Source organism: Pteropus vampyrus, unplaced genomic scaffold (genome assembly GCF_000151845.1).
Source record: "Pteropus vampyrus isolate Shadow unplaced genomic scaffold, Pvam_2.0 Scaffold234, whole genome shotgun sequence".
Taxonomy (NCBI): domain Eukaryota; kingdom Metazoa; phylum Chordata; class Mammalia; order Chiroptera; family Pteropodidae; genus Pteropus; species Pteropus vampyrus.
The window spans coordinates 2208133-2219918 of record NW_011889015.1 but is presented as its reverse complement, the minus strand read 5'-3'; the positions used below and the strand labels follow the sequence as shown (position 1 = coordinate 2219918).

The window sequence follows — 11786 nt, the reverse complement described above, 5'->3', positions numbered from 1 at the left end:
CCTTACCAGAAAAGGATTCCACTCAACAGAGGACAGAGTGAAAGACCCAGAGACATAAACCCTCATGCAGAAAAGTTAGTGGCATAAAATGCAAAATGCTTTTAACTGAAGCTTTTCTGTCATAAAGCAAGTTCTAGAAAAATTACTGAAAATAAATTCTTCGGGGCTCAGTGTGAATGGGCAGTTTCCATTTCTATCACAACACACTGTTTACTCAGAAACGATTTTTGATGAATAAGGCTCCGAGTTTGCCAAAGTGTTTTCCACAAAACAATTCACTCAAGATGTTCCAGATCTGTAATCAAATAAGTCTGAAAAACCCTGACTACTTCATTCATCTCTTGGATATGCATAATGTGTACTAATATATAAAAGGATCTAAAAGCCAACCATGAAAATTGTTTAATACTGTTTAACTAAGCATTTCCCAGACATATCTGGCCACATACCCAATATCTAATTAAATAGTTTGAAAAATGCTATCGCATAATGCAGGAAAAATATTACTGTCATGTCAGAAATACTAGGAAATATTCACTTTATTCTAGGCACTCTGCTAGGAACTAGAGTTCTTTAAACAGAATATTGATTTTTTGTGACTTTGTATTTGACATATTTTCTTTTATACATCTCTTTTACACATCTCTGTCCTTAATATCTTTGTTTGTGGCTTTCCAATTTTGTCTTAACTTTTTCACTCACGGATGTGAAAGCCTAACAAATGTAGTTATATTAGTCTCCAGCCCAGTTCTATACCTAAAATACAAAAATATTCTATAAGTCATTCTTAGATTATAACAATCTATATTTGTTTCTTAAACAAAATAACGGTGAAAATCGAAATAACTAAAGCACTTCAGAGTTGATTGTCAAATCTTAGAAACACTGCCATTAGGATATGCAAGTTAAAGTTCAAAATGTTCAGGAAAAAAACCATCTTGGGGAAGTCAGTTAACAGCTAGCTGTCTATTAATTTCTGTGCAGGAAAAATTGATCTGACTGCACAAAGGTTTAAGTGGAAGTTTCCCTTTTAAATTTAACACTGAACGATTTGGCATCCTCCATTTACTATCGAGAAGGTATCAGCCACAAACTAGGATGTCACTGATATGCAAATAAACTACACTCGAGATTTATTGTTGCTGTTATTTTGTAATGGATCGAGTATAATCTATTTATATTCTCATCCTATCCTCCTTAGATTTCGTTTTCTCTTCTCATTCTCACTTTGTTGTACTATTGGTCTCACTCTATCCTCTTCTTGAACATAAATACATCATATATTTTCACAGAGATGCCACTTGTGGTCAAAGAAAAGGTTAAACAAACTGGTCTTTGTGATAATAAAAACCATGATCCTGATATGCAAAACCAAGTGTATGTATTATGTGACACTGATGTTATCAGTCAATAAACCTTGAACAGCTGTATATACTTAATGCACTAAATTAATACAAACTTGTTGGGTGAAGAGAGGAGGTCAATAAACAAACAGTAGCAAATCGGTATTTGGAAGCCTGAGAAATATGAATAAAAGGGTGGGAAAGGTGGTTCTTGAAAGACAAGAATACGAGTTTAAATTTGATATAGAGAAAACGACGGTCACATTTGATGCCTTCTGAGCAGGTAAATGCTATGATTAAATTGATGCTTAAAGAGTTCAGGTATAAACGAACCGGATGGGCGACAAGCTGTTGAATCAAGAATTTTAAGACAATGGGTTAAAGCAATTGACCTAAATCAAGTGCTGCAGATGTCAACAATGATTTCAACAAGAGTCAGTAGAGCTCTAAAAGAGGTGAAAAAGAAGGTAGGACATATATGAAACCTGAGACTGTGGTCCCCATACCTGGCTCGAATGATACGATACTGACCAGGGAAAGGCTAGGAAGAGAAGTTTCTATTAAAGAAAAAATGATAAGTTGTTTTGATGTGTTGAAGTGTCTGGCATTTAAGTGGGATGACCGAACAGAAAACCTAAATTATGTCACAATACAATAGGAATGACAAGCTTTATTAATTAATAAAAACATATTTCTTATCAGTCTTTCTTGAGATACATGGAAGATAGGATTTAGAGAACGAAAGAAAGATCCGATGTCAATAATGACTAAAATTCCATACTAAGTCAGTGGCAGCTCCCTTAAAACAAGATTTATCTACTACATCACTGTCTACCCAAAAGCAAATCTGTGCAGCGAATTACAAAATGTGTTTAGGACTGATGAAATTTCACTATGTTTTTTTTAAATGCCACAGAGAGAAACAATGGGGAATTTAAATGGATCGGCCCAATATTTGCATAAGGATTCCACAGCCAATGTACATAATTTTCTGACTATTAATGCTTAGCACTGGGCTCAGGCACCTTGCTTGCCAATCAGCAGGTTTTCAGTACTGCCCCTGGCAGACATCCCACTAGCAAACCCTCCCCAACCCCAAACATGCCCAACTATTCTACTCATGCTAGTTCAACCAATGCCTCTTAAACCTCACATAAACACTGCAGTATATCCCTTCTCTGTTTCTCACTGTTATTTAAATTACACAAGCCTCAGTTTCTTCAGCTATAAAATATAAAATAGCTGACAATATATCTATTCATCTTTGTTGCAAACACAAGACGTAAAATTGGTAAAAAGTACAGCAGAGAGTATGCCCAATAAACATGATTGGTAGCATTTTCTTAATCCATGAAATAAGTGGAATTTAAATTTATTTTTTTTAATATAGAAGCTTCCATAAAGTTACTTTTGTGATAAATAGGTGGCTATTTTAGGTCAGTGGTTTTAAACTCATTTAACAATGAAAACTTTTTCAAAGAAAATTTTATACATAACAGAAAAGAGCCAGAGCAGCTGTAATTTAGAAAGGAGTATGAAAGTCCAGCTCTCACTCATTCAGCTTTCCTTTCCACCAGTCACTGCAGCTTGTGAGGTAGGTTCCCAAGGCTCCAAGGAACATGCTTTTTTTAAAGTCATTATTTTGGATAATAATCGATCTAACAATGATGAGCAAGTCCCCATTGCCAAGAGGAACAAGCTAATTTTTAATTTAAAAAAAAAAAAGATCATTCTTTTCATTCTGAAATGTTAAGGAGCACTTGATGGTTTCAAAATAATTGCATATTTCAAGATTTTTCAGAATGAGTATGTACTTCTTTTATAATGAAAATTGATGGCTCTTTTTGAGATGATGGGACTACTTCACTATTCTCCAACTCCCCTACTCCTACATACACGAACACTTCTCCTTTCTAAGAAAAAGAAAACAAATGCACTTTAGCAATCAAGTTGATTGTTTCTCAGGTCTGCTTGATCACCAGAGTGCTGTTGGTTTTATTAACTGAATTAAATTTGGACTTTCAGAGTCCAAACTCTCCAGTGTGCCACAGTCCCTATAACTCCCTATTATCCTAAACAATTGCATTATTTGTGTGTCCCCAGAAATCATCGGAGCATGTGCTCCAGAGAACAGAGCTTATAACTTGGCTAGGGGACCTCTGTCACTCTAGGTTCATAAAAAATTCCATTACAAGTGACATCACCAGATTAGAGGCTTTTTGAAGTATTTAAGTATCTCCATACCTGGTCATTTTGGTTACAAAATTGCTTCTCACTTACCAAAAGACCTTTCAGCATTCACTTAGTATTCACGCAACATCTGTTTATTGAGAAAATAAAGTTTTCTAGACAGTGAGCTAGGGGCCGGAAAAACAATGAATAGGACAGATCCTATCTCCAAGGCTCACCTTCAGATAAGATGATCAAGTGAACAAGTACAAACAATATACTGTGACAACATAGTTTTAGAAACACCTAGCAGATATTACCGGAGAAAGGTGGGAGAACAGGATGATGTAGATGGGTGTTCCAGGAAGCACACGCAAAGGCCCAGGAGAAAGGAGGGAGCGAATCTCATTTGCACGTCCAAAATTTGAGGGATTGTAGAGTGTGGTACTATCAGGGTCACACACTATGCCCCAAAACATTTATGTGGACAGAAACGCCTAAAACAAAGGGTATCCTTCAAAAGATGCCATTTTACCCATGACCATATTAAAGGGTGTCTTCATACAATAAAGGTGCACATATGTGGGCAACTCTAAACACTCTGTCAAATTATTAAATTTCTAATGTATTAATAGTTTCTAATACAAATATTAGGTATCTTATGCAGAGTCACACCCCTTGACTGGAAAACTCCCAATTTAATAAACATTTATTCTCTATCCTGTCTAAAAGAAAAACATCGTTATATTCTTAGGTGAAAAACAGTGAGGTCTCAAAAGAATAAAATATAATCTTTGGACACATTTTATGTGCATAACAGACAAAAATTTTGAAAGAATTCTAATATAATAGAAGATGGAGAAATTATGTGGGTTTTTTTTAAATTTCTTTTTCTAATTTCTATAATAAACAATTACCATTTGTGTGATTTTAAAACCTCAGTTGTATCTTCACAATACTTTCCTTGCTGGAAGCTCACATTAGGAGATCCCACGGGGGTGTCTGTCAGGCACCTCTCGCCCCTGTGCTCTCTCCTTGCCTTTGGTAACTACTGCCCCACGGACTCAATCTGTTTTCCCATCCCCTCAATAGCTGTCACCACCCACTTTATTCCTTCTATTTCTTCTGTCATTAACTGCATGTCTGACTGGAAGTGAGATGAAGGACCCAGAACCCCCAACCTTTGTGGTCTTAAGGAGTTTAGTGCCAATTAGTAAGAGAGCAAGAACGAGACAGGAGATCATAAGCATGACTAAGTACAGTAAAGGAATAACTTTCATATAAATTTACAAACTGTGTACAGTTAAGACCCCTGGTTTATAGTTCTTGGCACACCCCTGAAATTGGGAGGCAGCACTCAGTAGGAGCCTATGGCAGACTCTGGACCACTACTAGCTGTAGAGTTATTCCAAGGATCAGTGGTCCTATAATGATCATTACTAAAATGAACTAATCTCGCTGCACATATACTACAAACTTTCAAGCATATGTAGAAGATATTAATAATCAAATGATAACATTTAACCTTCTCTTTCTTATTATTTCTCAATCATAAGACACTAAAACAACCACTCTCGAGTAAGCGTCTGCATAATTTTTTTGATATTAAAGTGTCTCCATGCTCACAGAGGCTGGGAACACTCTTGTAGAGGACTGAGCACAGGTTTCAGGCATGTGACAGAGCAGGGTTTACATGGCAGCTTTATTATTTAGCTGAGTAAATGTGAGCCTCAGTTTGCACATCCCGAAGTGAGAATAACAACTCCAAGGACCTTCCTATTAGGGAAAACTCAATGAACTCAGTCTTCCAGCTGACAGTCTGCTCTACTTCATTCCCCACCTATAGTCAGAATAGCAAATGTTAACAGGCACTTACTTTGTCCCTCTGATGACCTCCAAATGAAAGGCCAATTTACTAGGCCACCAGCGAGCCCTGACAAAGCCATCTCCCGGCATTTCCTCTTATCCACAGAAACACAAAAAACAGTACATGCAAAAAAAAAAAATTCTCAATATTACCTCTATCTTTAGAACAAAGTGTAACTCATTCTTGGAGAGTTTCAGAAAGGAAACGGTATATTAAGTTTTATCTACAACTTGGATTGAAAATTACTCTTGAAATATGTTCTCAATGGTTTAAATGAAATGAGAGTTAAACATAATTCAAGATAATCATATACTATTTCTCCATAAGTTTCTTTTAAGGTTAAGTAAGTCGAGTTTACCTGAAATGGCACTATTGAATATTTTAAGTTGATAAGCACAGTAAATCAAGAGAGTGGGATTATTTTAATTTTAAATGCCTGATTTGCCAATCATGATGAGAAATACATATCGGAATCTAATGTAATTAATGAAAACAGTACATTTTTATTTTCGGAAAAAAAAGTCTTCTCTAATATTAGCTACAAATTCATAAAGAGATTATCGTTAAAGGGATTATTATTACTGTACTAAAACAGCCTTTTATACATTATTTTGTAGAATAAGCTATGAGAAGACAAAAGCCATCAGGTCAACAGTTGTACCAGTTATTTTTTTTTCTTTAACAGGCTGTTAACATCTTAGAAGCACGAGCCAGGGTATTTAAATCAGGGACAAAAGTAAATGCTGTCCCTTAACAGGATTACACAGAAAAGTAAACATCTCTTACTCTAAGAGCAACCATGGTACTTGTTACCACAGTGAAAACTGATGTTATCTTGATGAGTTAATTATTCATCCCAACCCCTGGCCTTGCTCTTGGAGGCACTTGCTAAGTTAACACTAGCTCAATAATTTGCTGATAAAGAATCTGAAAGCAGCATCTACTAACAGATCTTAAAGATATTAAGTGCATGGTTCACCCTCTCATTGTATGGATAAGCAAAATGAGGAGAAAAGAACTCAGTATCTTATTGAAAATAATAAAGCTAGTTAGTTGAAAAGCTTACCCAGTGTTTTCCTAGTCTACACCTCTCACTAGATGAACAATTGTGAGATAGTTCAAGCAGTTATCTACCTGACTGCATGGGGAATGTTTTCAATGCAAGGCACACAGGCATTCCTCTTTCATTGTGCTTCCCTTTACTATGCTTCAATAGATGCTGCATTTTTTAACAAATGGAAGGTAAGACCCTCTACCAGAAAAAGGAATAGGACTCACTGAAGGCACAGATGATGCTTAAAATATTTTGACAATAAAGTATTTTTTCATTGACATTAGGTACATTTTTTAGACATAATGCTACTGCACACTTAACACACTACAATATAGTATAAATATCATTTGTATATGCACTAAGAAACCAAAATATTCATGTAACTCGCTTGATTGCCATATTGGCTTTATTGTGGTGATCTGGAACCAAAAACCACAAAATCTCCAAGGTATGCCTGTATTTTAACTGTAATATAATCCAAAAGGATATTAGTCATATACAAAGATCCTCTGGATATTAAGTGTAGGAGAAGCATTAATTTAGTTGAATCTCTTCTAATTTAATTAATTCTTTTTATTCATAATTACAAAGATGATGGTACTACAGTAAATTAAAAAATATTGTAATTTTATTCTCTCCTAATAAGTACATATTATATATGTTATATTTTCAACTAGTAAATCAAATCAATATACCAATCTTGGGGCTTAGATAAACTGAACATATGGAAAACCTGATAAGTTTTAATTAAAGCTTTCTTAAGATGTAGGTTGAAGCACAGATCTTAAGCATTTTAAAGATTCACATTAATTCCAAGTTTTTTAAAATGTATTTAAGGAAGAAAGTTCCTTTTGTAATTTATATGTTCATAAATGTTTCCATTAGTTAAGAGATATTTTGGAATGTGATCAATGATATTGAATGTCAAGTCCTGACAACAAGGCTAAATCTCACAATTCTCATATGCGGCCACTGTTCTTTTAAGCCACTGTGTCACCAAAGGGCTAACAGAGAGAAAATCCTAACTTAACAAGTGAAGACAGCAAAGTATATTTTAATAGCTACCTTTCATTTTAACTCTACCTCCTAAATACAAAATTAGATTTAGACTTCTTTTACCACTGTTAACAATTTAGTATTAACGCATGCATCTGTCATTCTTCCCCCTCAAGAAAGAAGTTACAAGCTTCAGCTACATATAACTTCCAAATGTTTTCCTACAACTAAATGTAAAAATCAAAACATCAGTCCTTAAAAAAAAAAAACAAGTATGGAAAATTGGCAGACTGAATGTTTATGTCAACCTTCAGAAAACATGGAAACATGCAGTGCCAATTCACCAGGAAAATCATTACTTGTAACCAAACCATTGTGAGACATCTTACGTCTTTTATGCATTTCACTTCATACCCAGTACTCCGTTTTGCATCCTCTTTATAATATCAACCCCCAAACGCCTAAAGAGCAAACTACTACTGTAGAACAGCTTTAACATGAAGAATGCAAGAGTTCTTTCAGCTCAGTGGCGTGATCTTAGAAACGCTTAAATCAAACATTTATTTCCCCTCTGCTGTTCAAAACCGAGGGACCTCACACTTGGGATGCAACGAGAATGAAAAAAAAAAAAAAAATCCAAACACGGAACACACTAAGAACAAAGGAAACACAAGCGTGTGAACAGGAAATGAAGCAACTCTATACACATAAATACCTTTTGGGGCCGCCAACGTAGGTGAAAGTAAAGGTGGAGTCTGAATATCTGAAATCTGAAACAGAAAGTCCGGTTAAAAGCTACCCCTTCAGTGGATTGTTCACTCTGGTCAAGACTGGGGCACCCTGTTTAGCGGAGCCAAGAAAAGGCCTGGCGGGGCGGGAGGCGAGGGCTAGAGCCGCTAGGACCCCTCTCCGCGGCGCCCCGGAGGGCATGCTGCGCACCCCCCGCGGGAGCGGCGGGAGGCCGCCCCCCGCAACAAGTGCCGGCTGCCATGGTAACGGTGGGAACGTCCCGGTCCCGGCGACCGGAAGCGGCCCCCGCCAAGCTCCAGACTGCGAAAGCAAAATCCGATCCCTCTCCTGGGGGAGCAAAATGGACGAAAGACGACCCCAGGCAGGGGCGTTGGGCGCCTCGGGAACGCAAGGAGTCCCTTCTTTCCAGGGCACCGCATTGTCAGTCCGAGGGAAGTAGACGGAGCGGGAGCCCGAGGTCCGCCTAGCGCTGGCCCCGGGGGGCCTTAGCGCCCGGCGCAGCCGGCGAGCGCGGCGCAGCGGGCTCCATTCCCAGCCGCCGCTCAGACCATTGCGCAAACCCGGCGGGTCCTACCGCGCCCCCGGGGCGCCGCGGCTGAAACCCCGGAGGCGGGCTTGGACCCTCGGGGCATTGTGGGGAGCTAAAAATACAACGCAAGGCCCCTTTGCCTAGAGCCCCGCTCCGGCCACCTGGGTTCTGCCCCCCAAGCTGGTGCCTGCCCCAGACTAGGGGGGAGGGGAGAAGGGGAGAGGCTGGCGCCCCCTCCCCCTTTTGGTTCCCGCTCTCGCTGCAGCAGCTGTTGCCAAATGAACCCCGGCATGGGGACGTGCAACCCACCTCCCACCCCCAGCTACACACGTCGCGGTCTGAAAACTGGGAAGGGGGGCGGCGGGCGGGCAGGGGAAGCTGGCGCTGGGTCGGAGGCTCGGGAACGAGAACTCACCTGCAAACGAGCAGTCCTTCTCGGCTCTGGACTTCTGGATCACGACGTCGATATCCTTCTGAATTCGCTCTTGCCTTGAACACATCCCCATTAAATCAATCCCTGGAAAAGAAGCAGCCGCTATTTCCACTCCACCCCACCCCCCTCGCACGCTTCCAGCTTTCGTAAATATTCAGTTAAAAATGAAACCTCTGGCCGAGGCAGGGGCTGAAGGCGAAGTGGTTTCGGAAGTGATCCTGGGTGAGAGAGGAGGTGGTGGAGGAGGAGGAGGAGGGGGAGGTCGGCTTTGCATTCCCAGATGTGACCGCCCAGCTGCTGCTCGCCGCTGCTGGATTCCAATTTCCTCCCCTCCTGACAATGGATGGTGATGACACTGAGTCTCACTTTCTCCCTCCCCCGCCCGGACCAACGGCCGTGGGGGCCCGGGGTGCTGGAGACGGCCGGAGAGCGATCACCGGCGGGGCGGCGGGCGCCGGCGAGGGGCTCCGCCTCCCGCGCGCACACCCCTCGCGGCCCGCACGCCGGCCTTCCACACCCGCGCACACTCGCGCTCGCGGGCGGCGGCTGTGCCGAGGCTGCTGCAGCGCCGCCCGCCGCAGACTCTCCCGTGCCCCGCGCGCCCGCCGCCCAGTTACCGGGCCCGGGCCGCCCGGGCTTTAAGAGTAGCCGCCATCCCGGACGCGGGCTGGATTTCCCCACCGGGCCGCCGCTTGCACCGGGGGCTGAGTATGAATGTGGGTAGTGAAGACTCCCTGGGGCTCCCAGCCTGCCCCACCCCCCCAACATCCACCACTTTTATGAATTCGATTCCACTTTCTGAAGGAATTATGAGTCATATGGAAAACCCAAACCGGAGTGGCTGGATGGGGGGAAAGGGGAAAAGAAAAACCTCCTAAATTGAAATTCAAACGAACAAATCTTTCCTGTCGCCACATCAGACAAGATAGAAAAAGCCCTGAAATTACTCCAGACACGCACCCTCCGGCGCCCTTTTTCTGCCTTAGTCTTTACCTCCTGGATGGAAGTAGTTCAGCCCTTTGGGGGGCCCTTTAGGAAATACAGCCACTTTGAGGGACTTCCTCCACTTTCAAAGCCTCATCAGTTCTCTTCTCCTAGGTATTTATGTCCATAAAAAAAAAAAAATTTGGTAGAATCAACTGGCACCGGCATGGGTCTCCCTAAAAGAGGGATAACTATTTGGCTTGTTTTAAAAAGCCCCCCCTTTGCCAGTCAAGTGAAAGCTCCTACAATCCTCTTGCCTTGTTTGGAACTGAGATACTGCTCTGTCTGAGCTTCACTTTCTGCTCTGCCTAGGAACACCTCGGGCTGATGTAGCTGCCCTGCCTCTATATGCCCTATGCCCTAGGACAGGTTTCCAATGGCAGTTTTCTTGATTCGTTCTCCACGGAGAAGGCTCCTCCGAGCAAACCATATCTCATTTGGTTCTGCATTCCCAGTGCCCGGTGCAGTGCCTGGAATACAGGAGGGAAGCCTAAATGTTGATTGAATGCATGGACGGTTGTACCTTGCAGCTTCTTTTCTTTATAGGTACCCCAGTTTCAATCAGCATCCTTTATCAGCGTAATTACCCAAGAGTTATCAATCAGGCCCCGACCTTTCATCTGTCCAGTTCATATTCTGACAGTGGCAACATGATGTTTAAGAGAACTAGGATTGACTGTCATCCCGATGGATTCTTAAGATTCTAGACATGCAAAAGCAGTGAGAGATTATATGCTCCAATTCCTTCATCTTGCAGAAAAGAAAACATGACATGATTTGCTGTACAGCTCGAGCACACCACATTTATTGTGAATTATAATTCAAAAGGGACCCTCTGCATTACCTGAAACACTACAGACTTTGATGTAGTAGAGCCACAGTCACAATGCCATGCATCTCTTGCTCACACCTCTCCTGAAATGCTTCCTGTCCAGGGCAGTGCAGGCTAAAATCCTTCCTGGATTGCTGCTTTGTGTAGGCCCTTTGGTTACCAAAAGCACTTTCTTTTCTTCCTCACAGCACTGAGTATCACCCATACTTCCTTCTTCCATTCTGTGTTCTAACTTCTCTAAAAGACTTTAAATCTATCAAATTACAAGCATTTATTTTTATTTTTTTAAATAAATTTATTTAAATTAGTTTCAAGTATAAGTATTTATTTTACAGTTTCCTACCCACAAAGCTTGAATTTTCAAACTAGAACCTTGACTGCACATAAATTTGAAATAGCTACCAAGTATTTTTGTCTGGATCACCTCTTGCTTTATTACTGCATAAAATAGGCCTTCTTGTGATTTGTCCTATATTTGATTTTTTTCCAAGCTTCACAGGCTGCCCTGTTTTGTTAAACAAAGCTAACCTCAGTCTGCTTGTGCCCTTAAGGTGTAATATATTTAAATATTTTTAAACGTTAAGGGATAAGATAAGAAATAAAACTAATCTTTTTCTCTTGCATGATTTCTGTAAGTTTCTCTAATAGAAACTATACCAAGACATCAATGTCCCATGCTAGATCCTTGTCATAATTCTTTCAAATTCTGCCCACAGCTAGTATCCCACTGACACTGTCTCATCTCAGACTTAGTTAAACATTCAGATTATTTGCACTCTTATTAAAAACTATATGCACCTTTGAGATGAGGAGATTATATCCCTGCCTT

At 40.7% G+C, this 11786-nt stretch overlaps 1 protein-coding gene across 1 annotated transcript in view; it reads right to left on the bottom strand.

The window, feature by feature from the left end:
- The window catches only part of PARP8 (poly(ADP-ribose) polymerase family member 8), a 156726-nt gene extending 147113 nt beyond the window's left edge, over positions 1–9613 (bottom strand). The window contains exons 1-3 of the mRNA XM_023519734.1: positions 9313–9613; positions 9124–9225; positions 8145–8199 (exon numbers count right to left, since the gene is read on the bottom strand). Of these exons, the coding sequence (XP_023375502.1) occupies positions 8145–8199; positions 9124–9225; positions 9313–9415 (260 nt within the window). The 5' untranslated portion in view covers positions 9416–9613. The remainder of the gene's footprint in view (positions 1–8144; positions 8200–9123; positions 9226–9312) is intronic.
- Positions 9614–11786: the final 2173 nt, after the last annotated feature.